Source organism: Dipteris shenzhenensis, chromosome 12, assembly GCF_047967505.1.
Source record: "Dipteris shenzhenensis isolate YYH24624 ecotype China chromosome 12, Dip_SZ_1.0, whole genome shotgun sequence".
NCBI classification, from domain to species: domain Eukaryota; kingdom Viridiplantae; phylum Streptophyta; class Polypodiopsida; order Gleicheniales; family Dipteridaceae; genus Dipteris; species Dipteris shenzhenensis.
This window is the reverse complement of record NC_141607.1, coordinates 31,844,702-31,868,903: the sequence shown is the minus strand read 5'-3', so window position 1 is coordinate 31,868,903 and position 24,202 is coordinate 31,844,702. Positions and strand designations below refer to the sequence as shown.

At 43.3% G+C, this 24,202-nt stretch overlaps 1 protein-coding gene across 5 annotated transcripts in view; it reads right to left on the bottom strand.

The window, feature by feature from the left end:
- Positions 1–2,546: 2,546 nt before the first annotated feature.
- Positions 2,547–24,202, bottom strand: part of HEN2 (RNA helicase, ATP-dependent, SK12/DOB1 protein) — a 65,511-nt gene continuing 43,855 nt past the window's right edge. For 2 of the 5 annotated variants that reach the window (XM_087383138.1, XM_087383143.1), the window contains exons 6-18: positions 18,531–18,698; positions 18,383–18,454; positions 18,171–18,287; positions 15,975–16,202; positions 15,679–15,837; positions 7,366–7,455; positions 7,189–7,284; positions 5,765–5,918; positions 5,484–5,632; positions 5,167–5,259; positions 4,934–5,026; positions 4,494–4,764; positions 3,183–4,237 (exon numbers count right to left, since the gene is read on the bottom strand). In XM_087383138.1, the coding sequence (XP_087239264.1) occupies positions 4,654–4,764; positions 4,934–5,026; positions 5,167–5,259; positions 5,484–5,632; positions 5,765–5,918; positions 7,189–7,284; positions 7,366–7,455; positions 15,679–15,837; positions 15,975–16,202; positions 18,171–18,287; positions 18,383–18,454; positions 18,531–18,698 (1,530 nt within the window). In that variant the 3' untranslated portion in view covers positions 3,183–4,237; positions 4,494–4,653. Of the gene's footprint in view, positions 2,791–3,182; positions 4,356–4,493; positions 4,765–4,933; positions 5,027–5,166; positions 5,260–5,483; positions 5,633–5,764; positions 5,919–7,188; positions 7,285–7,365; positions 7,456–15,678; positions 15,838–15,974; positions 16,203–18,170; positions 18,288–18,382; positions 18,455–18,530; positions 18,699–24,202 lie in introns of those variants that run through there. The other 3 variants (XM_087383139.1, XM_087383141.1, XM_087383142.1) reach the window with 3 other exon arrangements.

Genomic DNA, 24,202 nt, shown 5'->3' with positions numbered 1-24,202 from the left:
CATTTGCACATGCATGTAATGTGGACTATTCCATTCAAGAAGTCCTATGAAACTTTTGACTTGTGTGGAAGATTCATTGGTGATCTCACTTATGTTGGAGAGAGAGAACTTGATTATGGAGGATCACAAAAAATTGAATGGCAATGACATAGGTCTAACTCTCTCATGGACTTTTGAAGAACTTAGTTGCTAAAATAAGGGATTTGTCAATGTATTATTGTTTTGTTTTGATTGTTTTTTTTGGCTTGCTCACTTTTTCTTTCTCGCTTTTTTTGGTTCGTTCACTTTTCCTCACACACGGTAATCCTCCAAAACTAATCTCGAAAGTGAGTCCAATAGAATGTTACCAAAGGCAAGAAATATCGCTTTTCATATTCTTCTTCCATCACATGATTGCATAAGCTTCTATTTCATATGACAACAAGTGGCATTGCCAATTGGCATGATCTTGAGCAAAATGAACCTAGTCAAGAGTACCTCAATTGGCATTACCACCCAAAATCCTATGCGATGGCAACGAGTAAACATCGACTTTTCACAGCCCAAACCCTAAAGACAGGACATTTAAAAAGCTTCCTATCATTGTGTGATTCTTCCTCTCTAAATTTAGCAAAAGAAATTGAGGTTTCTTGTTATTCCTTGTGCCAAATTGTCACCAAGGCTTTAATATAACTCTCTAAAATTTGCTACATAGGAAAAGTCATACATCCCTAAATCATGAACATAAATCACAATCAAGAAAAAGTAATGATGATGATGATGATGACAATGAGATGATGAGGATGAGGATGATGAGGATGATGATGATGATGATGCTAATTGTGTTAATTTTCATTGAGCCAGATACAACCTATCAAACTCAGAGCAACATTGTTAACAATGAAGGCATTTTTACAAGTAGAAAAGACAAAAAGGAGGATCATCTTTCAGGCATGAGAAGCTCTTTGTTTTCTTATCTTTATGAAAATAATGTATGAGAGCTTTGCCCTTTCTGAATGTTACCACTTTAGAGCTTTCGTTGCTACTCTCACTTGATGCTTTCTAAAGAAAAAAAGAATCAACAATCATCATGCTTTGGTTGATGTGTCTTTTATAACAAAATGTGTGATTTTGAGTATCCCATTAATGTCCATGCACAATATTTTCTTTATTGTGCTTTATTCTTGTGAAAATTAAAACATATATGATTGGCAAAATGATTGCTTAGTGGATTTGGATGTGAGAAGTGTAAAGAATCCTTATAGAGCTCATAAATTATAATGCATCTGCAATAGAATTTTAGATATACTATTTTACTATCGAGTGTGGCAAACATATTGGACCTTGCTTTTCGCTCACTTGTCCTTTGCTTCTCAATTCTTTTTATGTTTGCAACCAAATGTGTGATTTTGAGTATCGTGTTTATGTCCATGCACAATATTTTCTATATTGTGCTTTATTCTTGTGAAAATTAGAACATGTATGACTGGCAAAATGATTGCTCTGTGGATTTGGATGTGAGATGTGAAAAGAAACATTATAGAGCTCAAAAATTATAATGGATCTACAATAGAATTGATATACTATTTTGTGATAAAACTATCGAGTGTCGCAAACATATTGGACCTTGCTTTTCACGCACTTGTCCTTTGCTTGTCAATTATTTTTGTCTTTTGTAAATATATTACTTTGTCACCAACCTACTTTCTTTGGAAATATCCCTTTGTGATAAATAAATCCTACAAGGCGGCTTGCACAAATCCATTACATTTTACATATTGCACAAAATGTGATTTTCTAACAAGATTGAGCATAGTTAAGTTAATAATGACTAAATTTGACAAAACAAGAAGAAGAATATTCACTTTTACTACAACCTAAGAGTCTCTTGGGTTGATTGGTGTTGGAACAAGGAAATGAAAGTTATCACTATCTTGACATTCTAATGTGGCCTCGTTCAAAGATTGTGGCGGATTGGTACTTAGTAATTCAAAGGCTTGATGGGTACTAGAACAAGGAAAGCAATGAAAGTTTATCACTATCTTATGCATCTCATTAACATACATGAAATTGTGCTTCTTATTTTTTAACGCACTTGTAATTCTTAAATTCAAAGACACACTTATGGGTATTGGTCAAATAGTATTCTTGTACCTTTTGGTCTCGAGTCTACATGGGCATATTGCATAAGGCTTGCATTTTTAAATACTTTTAAGTATACAAGCCCTTCCGAGCAACCTGTCTCTCAAGATACTTGCAACAATGTGAAGGGTGATAACTACGAATAATATATCATTTTAAGTAGGATATAGAAAGTTTTTTCTTTTTCAAGTTTAGCATTACTAAATATTCCGTATAATTTGCTTGTGTAACGTGTAAATAAAATCAGCAACAAATGAGCTGAAAAGCACTAAAAGAAAACCATGGCCATCTAACAATTACCAAATGAGATCGTGATGTTACTTGGCCCTGAGTACATCATCATAACTAGTGAAATAAGGTATCTTGGAGGACGAACTGGGTTCCCCGTCTGTTTCCATAAATCCCTTGTTTATTCTCAATCATCGGCACATAAGCCCAAGAAACAGAAAGTTTCACAGTACTAAATATTCCGTATAATTTGCTTGTGTAACATCTACATTAAATCAGCAACAAATGAGCCGAAAAGCACTAAAAGAAGACCATGGCCATCTAACAATTACCAAATGAGATCGATCACGAATGTCAAGATCTTCATATCCCTGCAATTATCTCGATCTCCAAAACCAATTTTGATGAAAGTGCAATGCAAGGTGCACCAACAAAAGATGCCTGCAGTAATAAAAAGCAAAAGATTGAGCATACGTATACAAAGGGGAAAATTGCCTCCATTATAGAACTTGGATAGCTATTCAACAAAAGAAGCTAGGTTGTTGGATAGAATTCATCACTACCTAAACCATTCCTAAGAGAGAAAATATTTCAAGGAATTATATGCGTAAAGATAGCTATTTCTCATCAACCCTCGCAGCTGAATGGCAACAAAAAGTAATTTACAACATTATCTCCTATGAATTAACAGCATCCAACCACCACTTGGCAATATCATACAATCAATACACATCCTCAAGCTCATAGCCATTACAATTGTGTCATGATAAGAATCCTTTTAAAAAATAATATGTAGCTTTTTTCATAGAAGTCCCGTTCTATCTCCATCCCTCTTCTTACTACAGAAAGGCCAAGGAGAAGGGGGCTTCACCCACATCATTCCATCATCAAGAATCGGTTTCAAAGAAGACCTTAAGGTTAGTAGAATCTTGGCCCAACAAGGGGCTAAGTAGCTACATGGCTGCAAAATTAAACCTAGAAATCTATGAAAGCTCGGCCTCTTAACTCTAAAGCAATGAAAATAAAAATGTAATGAACTTTGAAAACCATTGGCATAACCTTGTGAACTCAAATTCTCACCAATATGATGATGGTACCGTATCTCACACGCAGAATGTCTCTTTTGCTTTGTATTTTTGCAGCATGTCTGGCATGCGGTGAGACATCCTTGGCATTTCTTTAGTTGCTCACAAAATCAGAATCCAGATGTACAAGCAAAATGAGTTATGCAAGGATGAGTCATGCCATGTTGCCAATCTTGCATCATAACCATACTCCTAAACAAGGGGAGAGAGATTAAAGGTGTATTTCAGTTCATATGCAAGAGACCTAAAAATCCAAGGCACTAAGCATTCAGATGCAAAGATACAAAATTTACGATCGACGCTCATTAAAAAGCCCATCTGTGCTCAATTGGCCAGCATCAACAAAACCTGCAATCAAACTAATGATCAAAACCTTTGAGGCTCCATGATGACAAACTTGTAGGGAAGCCATATTCCACTGGGCTTAATTACATTGAAGCACTGATGGACAATTTTTAGGACCAGCACTGATTAGACGAGTTAGCTGTTTGTATCATGAGCCCCGGGGCCACCAATACCATGAATCGAGTACTTCCCCACTGTTGACTTAACCTGAAGTTGGCACGTTCAATGGTTCTCTTGTGAGGGAACTAAGTCCCAAGATCCTGCCAAAATGTCAATTTTATTGGAACAATAACGGCTCATGCCAAGAAGGTAGGGGTGAAAAGTAGCAATGCTAAATAGGCATCTCTGCACAAGGCCATAACATAAGAAGCTTAAACTGTTAATGTTGATTGGCTGTTTTAAAATAAAAACTTCTTCAGCACTTCCAGTAACTCTCATGTATGTAAAGTGAAAATCTCCTGAAAGAGCAACAAGCATTCCATAAGTTCCTTTAGACAGCAATCTCTTGGTGCTTCTGTTCGTATGCACCACATCCAGCATATTGATCCCTGTAAGAATTTGGGTGTTTATACTGTTCTGTCACGTCAAAATGGAAGGGAAATAAACCCTTGATCAACAAATAGAAAGATGTAATGTTAACATTACTTAAAGGAAACCAACCTAGAAAACAATACATGACAAACCATTTATTCAATCACAAGTGAAGAAGAATACCTCATCGAGAAGGCACTGTGCATCATCTTCCTTGGATGTAAATACAAGACACTGATTGACAGCTACCCTTTTGACAAACCTCCACAGGCTTTCTGCAGTATACCTTCAGATGGAATAATGACTTGCCCCAGACCTTCAAATCGCCTCATAAAGTGATGCATTAAAGATACAAAGAGTTTGCAAAGATGATCCCCCGTCGTATGCTTGCACTGCCTGCTGTGAATTTCTCCTCTAACCTGGTGTCCCCAATAGCACGAGCCGCCTCACGCATCTTTCATGTGAAACGCATACAAGAATTTTAATGAAACATCCATCGCTTGTGTCCAGAAGGACAAATAATGCTCTTAGAATTACTCTCAGCTTACTAGAGATAACCCAAACCCAACCCTGCCCCCCTCATCACCCCAAAAAAGAACACCCACACACACACACACACACACCTGATTTAAAAATTCATCAAGTCTTCTAGCCACACGAATGATACTGCCTTCAAAAATGTCAGTCAGTGCATAAATCTCTGCAAATGTTGCACCCTGTTAGCCAGCAATGACACTCAGTAAGCTACCGAAAGAGTTAAATTTCAATATATACAATAAGACAACCAAGTATAATTAACCAATACTCCTACATTCATCAATTGCAATTTCCAAGGGAAAAAAGGGAAGAGTGTAACCTTAGACCAACTATAGATCACATCCATTAAAAAGGGTCGAAAAGTCTGCACATATTCTTCTGGATCAATATCCAGCTTGCATTCTCGTTGAATCTTTCCACAATCCAATATATAATCATATCAGCTTGCAATAAGGTACGCTTTTCTCACAATTATTCATAACTATTGAAGACATGTGAAACTAATGTTCTAATCAACTCCCAGAAGTGTGTCAAGTACTGCTAATTGGACTGTTCTTAAGATCAGGAGCCCTTTGGTATCAATGGCTATTTTTTATCTTCCTGAACCCAAAACCTTTCCAGGGCATGCCAATGTACCTCTGCAATCTTCCTGGCAGTGTCTTGCATTGTACGAAGCGGCCATGCAAGCTCATTTTTCAAATGTACTTGCTCATTCGACTTTTCCAATGGCAGAAAGCAGCTTGAGAGAGCTACAATTTGATGGTGATCTAGTTCATTAAATAAACCTGTTCAAAGAAACTCTAAATGAAAATATATCCCTAAGAACATGATTTACTGACGTACTATGGCAAGGACATGAAACAGAAAATGGAAAAATCAGTCCACACAAAATGGAAAAATCAGTCCACACAGATTACCATTAAACATAAGCTCTGTAACAAGAAGCTCATCCGCCGTGTCAATAAGGCATGCAGCACGACCCTTCATTTGTACCACACCATCAGCATTGATATGACCAAGTCGTTTTAGAACCCTTGAGCGGTTCCGAAGCTCTTCCCTAAACTTGTGCAGCTGTAGACACCAAAACATCGTTACTACAACTACTTCAAAGAAAGATTGTTAGAAATATGAAATGCGAACATTACAATTTATCCAAACTACCACCAAACAGTAAAAAGACAATCTCTTCAGAACTGTAAAAGATTTGACATTTCAGTAGGTAGCATTAGAGTACCCTACTTCTCCATTCCCTTTACTTAAGTGTAGCGTGGTGGATACAGTTGAGTCGATTGCATAGATACAGATAAAAGTAAAGAGAAAAAAGACAGGCAAGCTGTTTGCCCAACAAGGAAATGTCTTTGAAGAAACCCTCAAACATGTCAAGAAAGCAATACCAGCTGGAATTATAAACACACAAATCTTTCTAAGAAAGAAACAGATGGATGATTACATTCAAGCCTAAGGAGTTCCTTAATAGGTACAAAGGTACCAAAGAATGTGTAGCGAGCACATGATGTTGACATGAATGCTCAACAACCTATCCCATATACACATAACCTATGCTACATAGCACATTATCCATAATAATAGCATAGAATAGACAAACTGCCACAAAATAGCACAGATTATGTATGACTTTATTTTTTAGATATGGCACAGACTAACATAGAATAGCACAGACAATCTGCTATGCCTGCGAAGCTCAGCTTCTACAAAGAGCATATGACAAGGTACCAAAGAAGCTCACCCAAATCCAGCTGAAGAAAGAGCATATGAACTCTGACCGTCAAAAGGAGTAGATGGATGTGCTAGGAGACAAGGGGAAAGGGAAGTCTATAGGGAAGGATGAGCTAGGCACCCAATCTGTATCTCTTAGACAAAGGAGTTCACCAGAACGCAGCTAAAGAGAGAGAACATGAACTTGTAAGGGTCAAGGAAGCTAAAGGACAAGGAGATGGGCAGTCTTTAGGAAAGTTAGTTCTATTTTTGACATTCGATCGCGAATCTAAACACCTCCATCTGTATCTAACCCATAAAACTCATAATCTAGACCTAATACACAACACTCTCACACTATATATGATTTACAAAACCACTATATGAAACCATCCCATGTATTCTTGATAACCTTGTTAGAACTACGGGATATGAAACATTACGAAATACTACAAGATATTTTTGAGTGTAAATAGCCATGAACTCATAAGACCACATTAGGGGTCCAAGATGAGTGACTTCCTGTCCCCCACCCCCTTGAACACAACAGATGCACGCACACCTCACATGCATAAGCACATGCACAGACATTAGGCTGTGTTGATCTCACAGGTTATCAACTCACCTGGGAATCTCGCATTTTCATCTTTAAGCGTTGAGCCTCTGCAGTCAGTTGCGCCCTCTTTTGATACACAGAGTAATAATCTGTCTCCTCTTCAGACTGCATCCAAGATGACTTTTGTTATCAATTCAGAAAAAGCTACTAGTCTCGAAACATGGGAGAGAGGTTAGAAATAAAAACCTTGAAAAGGGGATGCGCAATGAGCTTCTGCTCCTCCACCTCAATCTGCCTAACTATCTTCACAAAGTCTGGATCATCTATCTTCATGTCCTGCAATGACAGAACAAAGCTTTTCAATCAGACCACACTGAACAAAGAAAAACATGCCTTATGATAAGGTGAATAACCACATTGCTTCATTAGGGATATCCAGCCTCATGTATGCTAACTATCTTCACAAAGTCCGGATCATCTATCTTCATGTCCTGCAATGACAGAACAAAGCTTCTCAATCAGACCACACTGAACAAAGAAAGGCATGCCTTATGATAAGGTGAATAACCACATTGCTTCATTAGGGATATCCAGCCTCATGTATGCTGATGGGTTAAATTAAAGTTTCTATGTGCTACTTGATATCGTGTTGAGGTTGTACTAGATGAGTGCACTTGGATTCTACCGAGTGATAGCTCTTCGATGCTCCATGCATCTTGCACTACATGAAGGCAGTTGAGATCTGCTAACAGTTGGCAATCTTCAGAAACGTAGAATTTTCCCTTCTGAGGCTGCATCTCTCTCTCTCTCTCTCTCTCTCTCTCTCTCTCTCTCTCCCACCCATAAGGTGCCTGTGAAATCATAGAGAGAGTGATGCAGAAAATGCTACAGAAGTTATGGCAAAACTGGGGACAAAAATGCAGTTTTACAAGCAGGGATTAACTCAAGAACAGCTACAGGATGCAGAAATACCTTCAGACAGACATATCATTATTTAAAAGGCATTCTGCAAAATTAGAGCCATTTAACATGATCTAGAGGTGGAGAGGGGTAGGTGGGCAAGACCCAGAATCGCCAGAGAAGAAAGGATCTGTAAAATCTGCCCCACAGGGGAGATAGAAAAGGAGGAGCATGTACATATAGCTTTGTAAGACTATAATATATCCAATCGTACAAATTCAGATTTTTGTTGCTCTCTCTCTCTCTCTCTCTCTCTCTCCCCCCTTAGCATGGATGTTCCTCTCTCTCCCCTCCTATCACACGAGGTCAACCAGGTTATCCATGAGGACCTACTACAACTACACACATTCCGGACTTGGTTGGGCCCGAGTTATCCTCCAGTGAAGCTGGGCTTCTACAGAGATCACCTCTTGAATATCACAGCAGAGGGTTTCATCGATCCACCAAGATATACACAGATTCACCTACCCCACTCGCTGAGGATCTCTCTTGGGAAGTTCCAGGTCTCCTCACACACACTTTGTATCAAGAGCAGCAGAGCAGAGCGGTTACCCAAGGAGAGGCGCATATGCACACTGTGTGACATGCAGGAGGTTGAGACAGAGGAGCATTTCATCTTTAGGTGTCCTGTTTACTATGAGATCCGAGGGCGTTTCTATTGCCTCTTCAGAGACACTGATGGGGTTCTGTCCCCTTTCCTCTCCTACCCAGACCAGCGATGTTTGGCTGGTTTCATTCATGAAGTGCTCAGACACCGAGATAGGATCCGAGCACGGAGACAGGAGCAAACTTCTTCCTCGACTGATACCTCTCAGAGCTCTATCACGGAGTTCTTTCAGCCGGATCACATAGCCCCCACGAGGCGAGACCTTGACATGACCGTGACGCGGAGCTTGTGACCCGACAGCTTAGACAGAGGGTTGACTCACAGATTATACTTGAGGACATCCCCTCCTTCTTAGCTACGACCAGGAGACGTACCAGGACTGCACCCTTAAGGGGGCGTCAGCGCTCTATTGCTGACCTCATGCCTCCGCTTCCACAACCTCATCCATCTTGAGGTCTTGCTGCTGATGATGATGATGATGACGGTTATGATGATGTCGATGATGATGCTGAGATTGATACATAGAGTCGAGATATGACTATGTTGTACTTAGGATTTAGTACTGCTATTTTGCATTTGCATTTTTTTGCATTCTGCATTGGTGTGGATGCTCGTTTAGTAGCTCCACTACCACAGCTCATTGTATCAGGTTTTTCACAATCTCATAGACCCATCGATCTTCTGAAGACTTTAGTAGCCCGACCCACGCAGGTCACAGTAGCCCTGGTTAGACGCAAAGCTACGACCAAGAGATGTGCCAGGACCGCACCTCTGAGTGGCCGACAACACTCTATTGCCGACTTCATGTCTCCACTGCCTCATCCATCCTGATATCTTGCTGTTGCTGGGGATGATAATGATATTGATGATGATGCTGAGATTGATATATAGTCGACCATCGACATGACTATGTTGTACTTAGGACTTAGGACTTAGTACTGCCATTCTGCATTTTTGCATTTTTTTGCATTTTGCATTTTGCATTGGTATGGACGCTCGTTTAGTAGTTCTACTACCACAACTCGTTGTATCAGGATTTTCACAGTCTCATAGACCCATCGGTCTTCCGAAGACTTTAATAAACTTTCTTCTCTCTCTCTCTCTCTCTCTCTCTCTCTCTCTCTCTCTCTATATATATATATATATATATATATATGGGGGGGGGGGGGGGGGGGGTGTACCTTTGTAACACTATATATCCAATCATACAAATTTAGATTTTCTGTTGTTCTAAAAATGTACATAGAAAATAAAAGAGAAAACGAAAGAGAAGAAAATAGAGGCAACAAAAACTTTTTTGAAAAACAAAAGAAAGACATACTTAGCAAGCAAAGCAACACTTATGTCGTCATAAGTGCCCAAGCATAAGCAGCTATACTGGGTTTCTAAAGATCCGCGGAGTCACTTGGCCAAACCCAATGCTTACTGAATACGTCCACCTTTAATTTTTTTATTTTTTATTTTGACAAAAAGAAGAAGAATAGAGTAAACAAGAAATAAAGAAGAAAGGAAGAAGATGACTAAGCAAAACTAAACAAGCATATCAAGAAACAAAAATCTTCCAAAAAACAAGAATAAAAACAGGAATGCGAGGGAGGGGGAGGAAGGCTAGATGGGCATAGTTGTGTGTGTGTGTGTGTGTGTGTGTGTGTGTGTGTACACCACTTGGATGAAAATTCAAAGAATTTGCATGTCTGCTAAGGTGATAGAAAAATATACCTTTGTAAGACTAGAATATAACCAATCGTACAAATTCAGCATTTTAGGAGCAGCATATACTCCTAGTTTTTTTTTTCTGGCTGCTCTAGCATACTTTTTCAAGTTATTTGTGTGTGTGTAAGCTCGGCATTTTAGGGAGTTGCATAAAAGTCTTAGAACACCATAACAAGGTACTAGCGTTAGCCCAATAGGTACTCACTACACAGCAAGTTTTGTGATATCTACTTTCACTGGATGTAATGGATCACTATCAGATAACAGTGATCACCAATCCCATAGATCCTGAAGGGTCTCACGCTCACTTTAATAGAATCATATCATACCTCTCTCCAGTGGCATTGGCCATTTGTTCCACCCCCCTACCTTTTTTGTTTTCATTATGCATTCAGGACTCTCTCTCTCTCTCTCTCTCTCTCAGGCCCCGATACCTCAAGGATAGGAGAGTCTCACACACCTTGCGGATTGCTATTGGACAGATACGAGTCTCATCCCACCAGCTGTGGATTGAGGCTGGGAGAGCGGCCGGCATACCCAGAGAGCAGCAGATCTTCCTGTAGACTATGCACGATGGAGGAGGTCGAGACAGAGGAGCATTTTCTATGTATTCCTGTTTTGTACTAGCTTTTTGCACATTTGCATTCTAGCATTTTAGCACTAAGTACTCAGCAAGGGTCTTGGTGAGCCCTTTGCTTCAGCCCACAGTGGCTTGTATGGGTTACATATATCTTGTATCTTGTCTCATAGACGAGCGAGGTCTCCTGAAGATGTTAATACACCTTTCTTTCTTTCTTTCCTCTCTCTCTCTCTAGTCACCATGCTGCTCCACGCTGCTCCCCGCCATGCCGCTGCTCCTCAACACCTAGCCACCTCTCTCCCTAGTCGCGACCCTTCACCTCAAGCCCCTCTCGCACTGGGGGGGGGGGGGGGGGGGGGGGGGGGGGGGGGGGTTCTACATGGATCTCATCTATTATTATTGTCCCATTTGTTGAAGTATTGTAATCCCACTAAGCAGGGCGTGATCCTCATTCGCAAACCACACAGCCTCGCTTTTTCTGTTTTCCATTCTTTCATTTATTTCCAGTTTTAAGACTATTGAATGATGAATGATGTGTGTGTGTGGTATATATTTTCAGTTTATGGTTATGAATTTATTGTCTTAATTAAATAAATCCTTGAAAACACACTTCCCCATTAGCACGGTTCTAACACCGCTACCGGCAACAGTTGTATTCAGCCCTTTGGCTCAACCGTAACAGTGAATACTCTCTCCGAAGGGGGGACCGTTGCAACACAATCCCGCCTCATTCTCACACGTACTCACAGCAAAGCACATGCATATGTTGTGTCTTTTCCATTAACAGTTCATGCATTCCACTGAGTAGAAGATAACAGGCTAGAAAGAGAGGGAGTTTATCCCCACGCCTATTACATTGGCATCAGAGCTTCAGATCTTTTTTTCTTGAGAGTGTGAAGCACAGATCAGGGGAGGCAGTCCAGTTTATGGTACAAACATGCTCCAGCAAATCGACCATGAGGTCTGTTGAACCTTCCAACGACAGCGAGGCAGCTTCAACATAGGAGAAGCCCCACCGACAGTACCTACAGCGGAGGCGCACAAGGTGGCCCATCAGGCATTGTTAAGTCATTCCCTCCACATTGTATCCACTCACCAGATACAGTAGAAGATAATGGGGTAGAGAGGGAGGGAGCTAGTCACCTCATTATTACAGCTCTGGATCCATATTCGACCACCTAATGAGAGAAATGAGAGCCTCACTTATTACAGCTCTGGACCCATTTTCATAGAGACCACCTAATGAGATACAATAGAAGATAATAGGGTAGGGAGAGAGGGAGCTAGTCGTCTCACTTATTACAGCTTTGGACCCATATTCATAGAGACCACCTAATGAGAGACCTTGGGAGACATCTGACAAAAGACTTTCTTTAAAGGGAGAAAAGAATCTTCTATTAAAATTAAAAATCAACCATACAATTCAGCAATCCATCAGGTGTCGATCATGGAGAACAGAAAACAAACATCTGGTCTACTAGAAAGAAACCAGCCTGTTCCTGGAGAACCCAGCTCACTGCCTAGGGAACCTCTAGAACAGGGGCTAATAGCCAGGGTGGAGGTCTATACAACCAGCGAATCCCTCTCGTGGTAATGACATAGAATATAAAGCCTTGTGGAAACGCTCCTGCCTTTCGGTGGTAGCTCTACAGCTTGGAGTCCCGCAATCACAAATGGCACAAAATGTAGATAATATCTTGTCAGATGGCGACCAAAGTGGTTGCCGGGGCAGCCTCATGGCCTCACATCACAGAACTGCAACAAGCAGCCCATATATTCCAAGCTGTGATGCTGGACACCGTATCCCATGCACTATTCTTTGGCGAAGGCGAAGGGTGCATGCGGGAGGGAGGAGGGAGGAGTCGCCTCATGTGTCTCTATCTTGATAACACATTGGTCCTGAATCCTATAGGTTGGAGTGGCTGCATCAATGGAGAAGGCATGGCCTCCCTCCATCAGCCACGGGTAAAGTCTCTCTACATCCTCTACGTGCTGGCCACAATCCGGAGGGCTCCCATATACCTCCTCTCCGCTGTTGGGCAGCCCCAAAGATAGTGTGGAATCATCTCCAGGTCTTTGTCTACATAGCAACAAAGGCATCTACTATCTACCCTCATCTGCTCCAACCATGGGCCAATGGGCAAGCCTCCGCCACCATCCAAAAGCAATTGGATATCTTCCGAGTCCTGTGGCTGGAACACAGTTGTGACGAAAACCGGGATATAACCTCCAAGGGAGCTTGCTGCTCCAACCAGTCACTCTCTCTTGAGGGAGACCAGGCTGCTGCCTCCAACCACAAACGACGCTCAATTCGAATCGTTAAGAGAAAATGGTCACTTCCTCCACTCTCTCCGAGCACCCTATCCGAACTCCCCCAGATCCCACAAAATCTCTCTAACAGGCTGGCCCTCCCACAACCAAAGACACGACCTCATGCCCTCCTATCCAGCCAAGACTGGACCTTGGTCAATGGTCCAGTGCTTGCCCAAGCAGCCTACTACTTTGACTCTCTACCACTCGAACATATCCACGGTAAGAGCCGTGCGACTGCCGCAGAAACTGTATCTTGAGAGTGGCATCCTGATCCTCAAGAACTGTCAATACCAGTAGTGGGAGGCCGAGGCACTACACAATGCCGCCCACCATGCCTCAAGAATTGCCGCATCAATATCGCTCCTTTCATATGCCTTCCCTCGCACCTCTACCTCCGTGGGAAGGCATCAACAAGTCCAAAAAGACCTAGCTGGGTGCCACTGCCCAACCAATCTGTGTCCTCTACCCCAGCATAGTTCCCTCCCGACCCCGCACCTCCGAGTGCCAAATGAGTGGCGCATGACAACCGTTGCCACACCTTGGAAAGGCTCCGCATCAAGTGGGAGCTCTTCCATATGAGGGGAGCCTCTCAAAAAATCTACCTATGAGACTGCTGCCATTGTCCTCTTGTGGGGGAGGTATTTATGAGAAGCACTCGCTGAAGCAAGAGCTTTAGGGCTCACAGCTTGAAGTGAGACCTCGTACCACTAGTTTGCCCAAAAGGTCTCTACTCTACAGAGTCGGAGTCGATAACACCAAGTCCTCCCTGTGCGTGTGGCAGGATCACCATCTACCAAGCAACCTTGCCTCTAGTGTTCGTTGTACCATCCTAAACTCCCCATAAGAACTTGCGCACAAGGCGCCTAAGCTGACCCATGAATCTTCGGTGAAAACAAAATCTTGGGGCAATCTGTTGCTTTGCTGAAATCAATGCCAACCTGACAACCCAAGTACCTCGCTATGTTGTTTTTAAAAGCCCATCCTCTGCATCATGCCCTCTAGAACAGACCACTTTATCCTATCATAAGCCTTCACCAAATCCAGGAGAAGGATCACAATAGCTGAGACTCCTCCCATGCCCAACCCATTGCCTCCCAAAAGGTGAAAAAAGTATACTACGTTCCTGAACAAATCCTATCATGGATTAAATCTACGATGTGAGGCCTCAACCGCAAGCTCAAGACCTTGGCTAAGATCTTGTAAGCGGTGTCCAACAAAGTGATCAATCTCCACTACCAAATGTGTGCATGGCAGGAGCATCTTTGATAACTTCGGATTGGGCCATGCATAATGGCCACAGGCTGTGGCCATTCTACTCTTGGACTTTGAGAAAGCTTATGACAGGGCAGACTGGGGCTTTCTGGAGATCAAACAAATCCAACTTTGACTCAAGGACTAAGGGAGAGAGCCTGAGTCAAAAATCTGTTGAAAAGCCAACTGGAGGGGAGTGAGGATGTGCTCCCAGAAACACCTGAAAAAGGACCGAGTCAAACCATCCTCCCCGGAGCACTTCTGAGGCTGGCACCTCCAACAACCTGCTCATGATCAATCACAGGCATATCAGGCTGTAAATCTTAATGATTTCAGTCTGCACAAGTGGCTGTAAATGACCATGAGGAGGAGGAGGAACCTCAGATGTAACATCATCATTTGGATCTGATTGACACAAAGGCATCAAGCTGTCAAAGATATCTGATGCATCAACTGTGGGCTGTTTTTGACAGTCCAGCAAAGGCATGGATGACGACTCATCAAAGGTAAGGTTGAAAGGCATATGAAGATTGGAAGCCATTGATTCATTAAGGAAAGGTCAAGGCGGATCGGATGAAGGGTTGCACAAATTTTGGCAAAGAACCATGTATGGTCACGCAAAGCTACAAGTTTCCACATAATTTGCAAGGTGTAACTAGTAAAGATTAGATGAGAGTAAAACCATCAAGTAGTCAATCGGTGAAATCATTAGCACTTACAGTTTGCAAGGGGCGCATTCCTGGTGCATTACATAGATATGCATAAGTTAACTTGTGCGTTAATGGTAATCACATGCATGTGCAACATACACCATTCCACTAGGAGTTACAAGGATGGCAATCATCCAGTATGAGGGGCTGCCTACGTGGAGTCTATTCAAGAATCGCTATTGAACAGACACTTTGCCATGTCCTTGTGGCATCTTGTACAACTTTCACAACAACTGAGTACACAGTTCATGGTAACTTCTCGTAGAATCTATGCTTATCCTTGGGCTAGACTAGAAGGTAACTACTGCCACCATAAGAACTTAAGGAATTCTGAATAAGGATCCATTCCTCCAATAAATTCTGATCTCTACCAAGTAACAACAACATGAAGCAAGAAACAAGCTGAATAAGAATTTAAGAAAAACCTCTATAGGATCCAACTTTGGTAGACCATCTGGAAACCGTCTCTCCAACTCCTGAACTGCCATAAGAACACTTTGTCGAGCCTCAGGCGGTCGCAAATCCCCTGGAACACTTACCCTGAGTGCACTTACTCCACATATCAATGACATTTGTACAGGCACCTGAAAGAGACCAAAACAAAAGAAAATTCCATATGTTAAAGAACGTATGTGGCCAAAGCACATTTATCATGTATATACAGCAAACGAAAGGGGAAAGGGGGGTGGGTGGGCAAGTGAGGGCTTTAAAATTCACTCACCACATGCATTTCACCTTTTTCTCCCCTTGGACATGGCCTTGGCTTTAAACGAGGACCATCTTGTGTCAAACCAGATGCACAGTACAGCAATGTATCCACCAAATAAAAGCTAGACCTTGGACTCATCAAAACGGATGAAGGTAGGGTGCCATGCCCAGCTGGTTGCTTCTTAACAACATTGACAACCACCCCCCATCCCCATTCATCCCCACCATCTCTAACTTTCACCTGTAAAAACCAAAAGAAAAAGCTTTAGTGTCTAAAGCTTGACAGCTAAAAACAAGAAGTCTAGATTTTTTCAAAATTTGCAAAATGGCATTAGAACCAAGCCTTTGGCACAAACAAACAAATCAACCCATAGCAAAGGGTGGGACTCAGGAGGGTCTTACAAAACAAAGCCTAGATGTCTTGTTTCAAGTCATTACACGCTAGAGAAATGTGACAGTCCACGGCCCTCCATAGAATGAAAATATCTCCACTTGCTTTCCTTGTTCAATTTTTTTTTATTGACTCATGACTTGCATGTACTTTGTTTCATTATGCATGTGTTGTATGCGACTACAGACATGAACACAAAATCAACTATTTCATGCAATGTCCTAAAGCTACTAGCTTTAATAGAGCCCAGTGCATAGGATTGGATTACCTTTGATTTGGGGTAACCAAATAGTACTATTGGCAGGGAAAGCTTACAGATCATAGGCTTTTGGGAGAAGAAAAGATGAGCACACCCCACTAGAGCTCCATTGATGGGTGAACAATACACACAGATTGTATGTCAACTCTACAAGACATAAGAATTATCCACAACGACCAATGGGTGTGGGCTAATAAAATCCAAGATTGCAAGATACAAAGCATAAGATGGCAGGGTCTTACAAAACAACACCCTAAATGTCTTCCGAGTCATGATCTAGAGAAATGTGGCGGTCAAGACAATATCTAATTCTGATAAAACAGAAGTAAAGATGTTACGCTCTAGCCGAGGTAGCATGACCTCGGAAGAATCAGTCGACATTTCCCTTATAGGATCTATCTCTGTAATATATGTGTTTGCGCTTCATGTAAATGATCGGGAGGGATTTAATGTCAAGGTCCTAGGTGAGGGCTGATAGCACCAGACTAGATAGATCTAAGACCAAGGGCCTAGTGCTGAGATATTGCCTAGGGGCAAGGAATTAAATGCATCCCAAGAGAGGGGTGAAATGTTGCATTAGGAAGGCCCTATATAGATGACATGTGGCATCTAGATCTATCTAGGGATTTGGGGTTTGCTAAGGCTAGAGAGAGAAGAGAAGGATTTGATTCACGTGGATTTTGGTAACGTAGCTCTCTGCCTCGCTTGTGAGCCTTAGCAAGAATTGGCTGGGAGGAGAATCATGGTGCTGCTCCCGTGATCTGCAGAGAGAGGCTAGATTAGGAAATATGTTTGACAATAAAGAGATATAGGAGCTTCCTCATGCCTCACAACCACAGTCTTTCTAAGCCTCCATGTGGAATTCTCTACTGAGATTTTCTTCCAAAACAGTCCCTGGAGCTTGCCAAAACTCCCTCATTGTTGAAATCACCTTGCCTCCTACATCATGTTCGTTAGCATTTGCAGCACCTAACACTCCTCGTACTGGTTCAAGTTTACATTGATATTTAACAATCTAGGAGGTCTTCTTGTCTTTTATCTTTGGGGTATTCCCATTTGGAGTTAAAGCATTGTTACTCGATTTAAACATATCTTCCCCCGTTCTTTTTTTTTTGAAAGCATATTACTCCCCGTTCTTCTTCTCTTTCTTTGGAGTATTCCCTTTTGAAGTTGAAAGCATTGTTACTCAGTTTGAACATATTCCCCCGTTCTTTTTTTTTTTGAAGGGATAGGGGAGAGGCAGAGAGCCCCAGGCATTTCTGTGTTGTACACGCTTTGACTCCCACCTGCATGCTCCATCCCCATGTAGGGCTCATAACAAAGTTAAATTCAACTGAACCAAACCTTTCTTAGTTTAAGGCATTTCAGCCACACCGTGAACACGATTGGAAATCCCACCCAATTCAACTCCCAAGGGCTAGCGCTTGAATTACTAGAGGTTTTAGAACCGTTCATAGAGTAAATCCACTGCTATGAACTAGAATTTTTTTGTAAGAGGATATTTCAAAATATATAAACTGCCTAAAATTTGTTCAAGCAAATGCTACAAAAGTTAATACCAGCCTGCCAGGTGACAAAAAAAGTAGTATACGCTCTGGCCTAAGAATCTCTGACAGCATCTGTTTTTCCAACTGTACAATTCGGAGCCTTAACCTGTGATACTCTGCTATTGATTCCTGTCATAAGAAAAAACTCAACCTTCAACCCCAGATCAAATGAACTGCGAACAACCTAATCATAAAATGACTATCCAGGCTAGTATGATGATCACCTCCCCTGCTGCATCAAGAGAAGCTGCCTCTTTCTCAAGTTTTGAAACCTTTCCTTCTACCTCCGGTAAGGCCTGGAAAACATCATTTAGAACCCTCGACAACATGAAAACCTCAGAAAATTCATGACCCTGACATGCCACTCATAACCTTTTCGTGCTGGAACTGGTGAAAGGAATGTTTGATCACATATTCAGCATCAAATTGGCCTTCGGCTCGACTCATCAGATTCAACAATGTGTAGTAGCTCAGTCTAAATGTGCTCACCAAGGGAGCAGGCTTCCCTAAGATTAACTCCTTACATGTATTCATATCCATCTGCATCCAGAATATCAATTAGGATTCAGAACTCACTGAAACAACTTACAGGAAAGAACTCCATTATTACAAAAAGACAAAATTGTTTTCTTCCTATCTTCAAGACCACTAAACGATTGTACAGAATAGAACATTCATATGCATAAAGTGCTATTTCCTACAGATGTATTCCTTTCACGATCAGGCTCAAGTCTTTCTATGACCAAGCAATATGTACAAAACAGATGCCTAGGGTTTTGCACGTGAGAACAAAGACTAAACACAGTTGCATGCAAAATGTATGGATTGCAGTCTTGAGATCCAATAAACTTAGCAAAATAACTACAAACAAAAAGCATGCATAGCATTAACTTGATTGGAAATCACATCACAAGGCTCCAAACCTTGAACAAATATCGCATTACATGCACTACATGCTATGGCATTCTTATGTGTCGCTAAATAAGCAGTTGCAGCTGAAAAGTCAAGTGAGATAAGTGCATGTACTTTGACCAACTGGTTGAGTGAACAATGCAAATTCATCTTTTTACACAGTCTAGCGCTAAAAAACAGAGCTAATCATACATATTCCTTATAGACTCATTCAGCCATAGCCGTTAGATATAAAAGCCATAACCGTTAGATATAAAATTTAACATACTCATTTACCACACCAAAAAAGTACATGCACGTGCACACACACATGTAAAAGGGAGAGCAAGCAGATTAGGTCAATACAAAACCAACAATAGAAACAATTTGCATAAAGTACCCACCACTGCAACTTTGACAAAAGCTCTGAACAAACTTTTGAATTTCCGCTTATAACAGAGAAAAACATATTTGTTGAATGTCCAGAAGACTATGGGAAGCTTGTCATCTAAAGAACAATGCAAATGCAGTTTCTAGCTGTAAGAAAGCGGGTAGGAGGAAGGGCAGGAAGATAGCGGAAGGAGGGGGATTAATGTCTTGTTGTGACGTGTGTCAGTCATGAGTAGTATGAGTTTCCCATAGGCCCAAATGCGATCTCATCAAGAATCTTGGTATCTAGATCCATTTAGCCATTGAAGGAGAGACGGTATTCTCAGTTTCCTGAGTTTTTGAACAGGAAAACTTATGTTCTTGTAGCAAGCAAAACAGCAAGCGTCCCATCCCTAAGCTTGACGGATTTAACTACCCCCTATGGAAGATAAAGGTCCCGAAATCTTGTTGAGGAACTCCTCGGCCCGCAAAGGCAACCGTTTCAGCCGCCCCACACGAGCAGCAGCAGAGGGCTTTGAAGGCCCCCAACATCCGGATACGAGGGATCACGCGAGACAGCACCAGCACCGCTACGACGCCCATGGAGGAGGCGATCACCTTTGTGACCACCACCATGGGGGTCCCCGACCATGGCATAGAGGAAGCATGGCGTGTTGGGAGAGATCCCAACCAAGAGCAGCCCCTAGTCATTCGCTTTAGAGATTCACATACTTGACTAGCGACACTTCGACGCCGAGCCGCTCTACGAGAGCATCCCACCCTGTCCATGGACGAGGACTTGACACCACTACAGATAGAGGAGCGACGAGTTCTTTTGCAGCAGCGGGATGTTGCCCGCAAGGAGGGGAAATGGGCCGTGGCCCGAGATGGTAGGTTGTTGACCGACACCCGTCGGGCTCCCACCCGTACCCCCTAGGGGGACAGGGCCTATGAGACTCAGGTTTCCGAGACCCTAGACTGCACCATTTGGAACTGTAATGGTACCTTATGGTCAGACCCAGGGAACTTCTCGGAGTCTTATACAGGACGAGACATAGTCTTTTACACGGAGACACACCAGAGCCCAGAGCGTCCACTACCGATAGTCAGCCTTCAGGGATGAGACGAGGGATACAGGAGGAGTCCGAGGATCAAGCGGGGTCGCAGTATTGTACAAGTCTTCCCTCGTTGGAGCCATCTCCATTGAGAGGAAGGACGCACACTCCCGATTCATGTGGATCCGGATCCGACGCACAGACACGCGTGACCTTTTCATAGCAATATGCTACTTCCCGCTAGACACATCCCACTTTGCCAGAGTGGCACGAGAGGAGGGTGAGACATCGCCATATGCACCCATACATCAGGATATCCCAGACCTTTCAGCCCGCGGGGAAGTTCTCCTTGTTGGGGACTTCAACGCCAGTACGAGCACGCGCCAGGCACCACTCCTGGACTTCCGAGATGATTCTATCATGCTACCAAACATGGACCTAGGCGGAGCAGGTATGACCAGGACCTCATCGGACCAACACGGGCCTGTTACACCATATGGACACAAGCTCCTTGATCTGGGCAGGATGCATGATCTCATCATCTACAACGGGCTTGACCTATGGCCCTCCTCAGGAGGTTTTACTTGCTTCCCACATAGGGGGGACACTAGTGTAGTAGATTACATCATGGGATCCCCCACCTTCACTTCATGTATCACCGACTTCACCGTAGCACCACTCCCTCCAAGAGCTGATCACACATACCTATTCTTCACTATTGCCACCCCACGCTTAGCCACACCACACACACCACATAGGAAGCACAACACCTACCACGACATACACTTTGATCACAGCCTCTCACCGGCCTACTCTGGACGCCTAAACAGACTCCTAACCTACATCGATCACATACCACTCATAGAGGACCGTGCTGCCCTAATTAGTTGCACACTCCACGAGGCTGCCCTCCAAATCTTTCCCCACACCACACGGTCCACTAGACCACCACCTCTTGGTTTTGTAGCCTGCAACAATTGGTACGCTGCGGAGTGCGAGGCTTATCACCGACAGCTCTGACTTGAAACCAAATGTCACCTCCCGAACACACCAGACACGGTACGCAAGTACCAACGTCTCGTACGTCAGAAGAAGTAGGCATTTCTTCATCGAAATGAGGAGGAGCAACCGCACATCTTGTACAGCAACAACTCTAAGGAATTTTTGCGGAGATTCCTTGAGCGTAGGTCTCCATCACTCCTCACCAACACGAGAGTCTGGCACACATATGCACACCATCTTTATGATGTCCCACACCAGCCCACTCCAGATCTCATACACACACCTCGCCCCACCACTTGCACGTTGTTCACCAAAGGGGGAGTCAAGGATGCGACATTGAAACTGCACAATGGCCGAGCTAAGGATCACGAGAGACTATGCACTGAGTTTATCGCATATGGGATCGACACGTTAGCCCCAATCCTAGCAAACTATTCAATGACGCTGTTTGGCTTCCCCCGCACTTGGACACTCAACACCATCACCCCCATCCACAAGGCAGGGGATCCCATGGACCCGAGTAACTACAGGACTATCATGATTGGACATGTGATGTCCAAGATCTATGCCGCTCTATTGGATGCGTCCGTCAGCTTGTTCGCAGAGATGAGAGGGCTCAGAGCAAAGGGTCAGGCCGGTCTCACGCCGAGTTCGGACAGGTGCAGGTTAGACAGATGAGATCTTGAGTAACTTAGGGGTCAAACAGGGTTGTCCCTTATCACCGACCCTGTTTGGCCTCTACATCGATGAGCTTGAGACTTTCATGGGGACGTTCGGAGGGACCGGTTGCTCACTTGCCGGGACCATCATCAGGATTCTTCTTTATGCAGATGACATGGCACTCTTGTCGTCCACACCCGAGGGGCTCCAGCGACACCTGGATGCATTGTAGGCTTTTTGTTTATCCCATGGTTTGGAGGTCAACCTTGGCAAGACCAAGGTCATGATCTTTAACACCTCTCGAGTAACATGCAACGGAAGCAGTTTACTTTTACTTTCGGTGGGTCACCAGTTGAGATCGTACCCTCATACACTTACTTGGGGGTCATCTTCTCCGGCCCGATCTTCACAATGAGACCAACGATGCAGGCCAGACTGAGCAGGGGATACGCCTCACAGGCTCGGCTAGAGAGACTATGCTTCCACTCCCACTTCCAGAACCCTCGGACCAAGGCTCTTCTCTTCGACTCCTTGGTCCGACCAACCGGTATGTATGGCAGCCCTTGTTGGGGCCCTGACATGTCAAAGATAGAGTGGACACGGGTGGAGCGCTTGCAGTTCCTCATGCTCTCATGGATGATCCAGGGAAAACCATCTGTACCACATCACATCATTCAGGCCGAGTTTGGTGCTTCTCCACTCCAGCTAGATGCAGCCTTTCAGACCATCCCATATCTACACCGGGTGTGCCTGACATGTCAAAGATAGAGTGGACACGGGTGGAGCGCCTGCAGTTCCTCATGCTCTCATGGATGATCCAGGGAAAACCATATGTACCACATCACATCATTCAGGCCGAGTTTGGTGCTTCTCCACTCCAGCTAGATGCAGCCTTTCAGACCATCCCATATCTACACCGGGTTAGATCATATGGGGACTGCACATCAGGGAGAAAGAGGTTGCCATGGTTGGCTATCGATTCCTCCATGAGGTTGGCAGCAGAGGGAGACGAGCGATGCTGGTATGCACGGACTCACAGATGGTTTGTGAGACTAGGGTTGTTCCACATCGATATGATACCTCCTTTTCAGTACTGTTTAGATGCCCCTCCGGTGCTCCCACCCACCATCCCGATCAAGCCACACACCAACCAGGTCATTCCAGAGGATCTCCTGCAGCTACACACCTTTAGGACCTGGTTGGAGCCGAGGGAACTTTCAGTGAAGCTGAGTTTCTACAGAGATTACTGTCTTCGTATTTCAGAGGAGGGATTCATTACACCACTGGGGTACACTGAGCTTCATATGCCTCACTCACTACGGATCTCCATCGAACAGTTTCGAGTATCATCACACCGCCTCCGCATAGAGAGCGGCAGAGTAGAGGGGATTCCTAGGGAGCATCGCTTACGTACCAGCCAGGGTGACATGACATACAGAGGATTCTGCTCTCCTCCAGTCCTTTTCTTTTCATTGTTACATCCAGATGTATTTGATTATGTATGATCGGACTTAGGATTCAGCACGGGTGATGATGCTCGTTTCAGTAGCTCCACCCTTACTGTGATTTGTATCAGGTTTTCTTTCAGTCTCATAGACCCATCGGTCTTCCGAAGACTCTAATAAAATTTCTTTCTTTCTTTCTCTATTCACGCCATAGCAAAGAATGGAACAAGGTAGAGTTTATACCTAGATGAATCCAGGGACATTCCCAAATTCATCCTCTAAAAACACAACATAGTGGAGTTTCAATCTCATGATACTCACTCACAAGGTTGAAAACCATACACTCCATCATGCATAGCAGGGACTAGCTACTATGGCATCCCCACTGACGTCATCAACGCCCAACAGTGGGTGCCGCATCCATTTATACAAAGTCTTCGTACTGAGTTTCTGTCGGCACTCCGAAGGTGAAGGACAAACTCAGCCATGACGAAGGGCTAGCACTAAAGGAGAAGGCTAATCAAAAGGTAGTCCAAAATCTCTTCATTCAAGCTACAACTGCTTGTGAAGTCTAAACATTTTCATTTTAGTCTTTCCCCAACGAGCATCTAAATCTAAATCT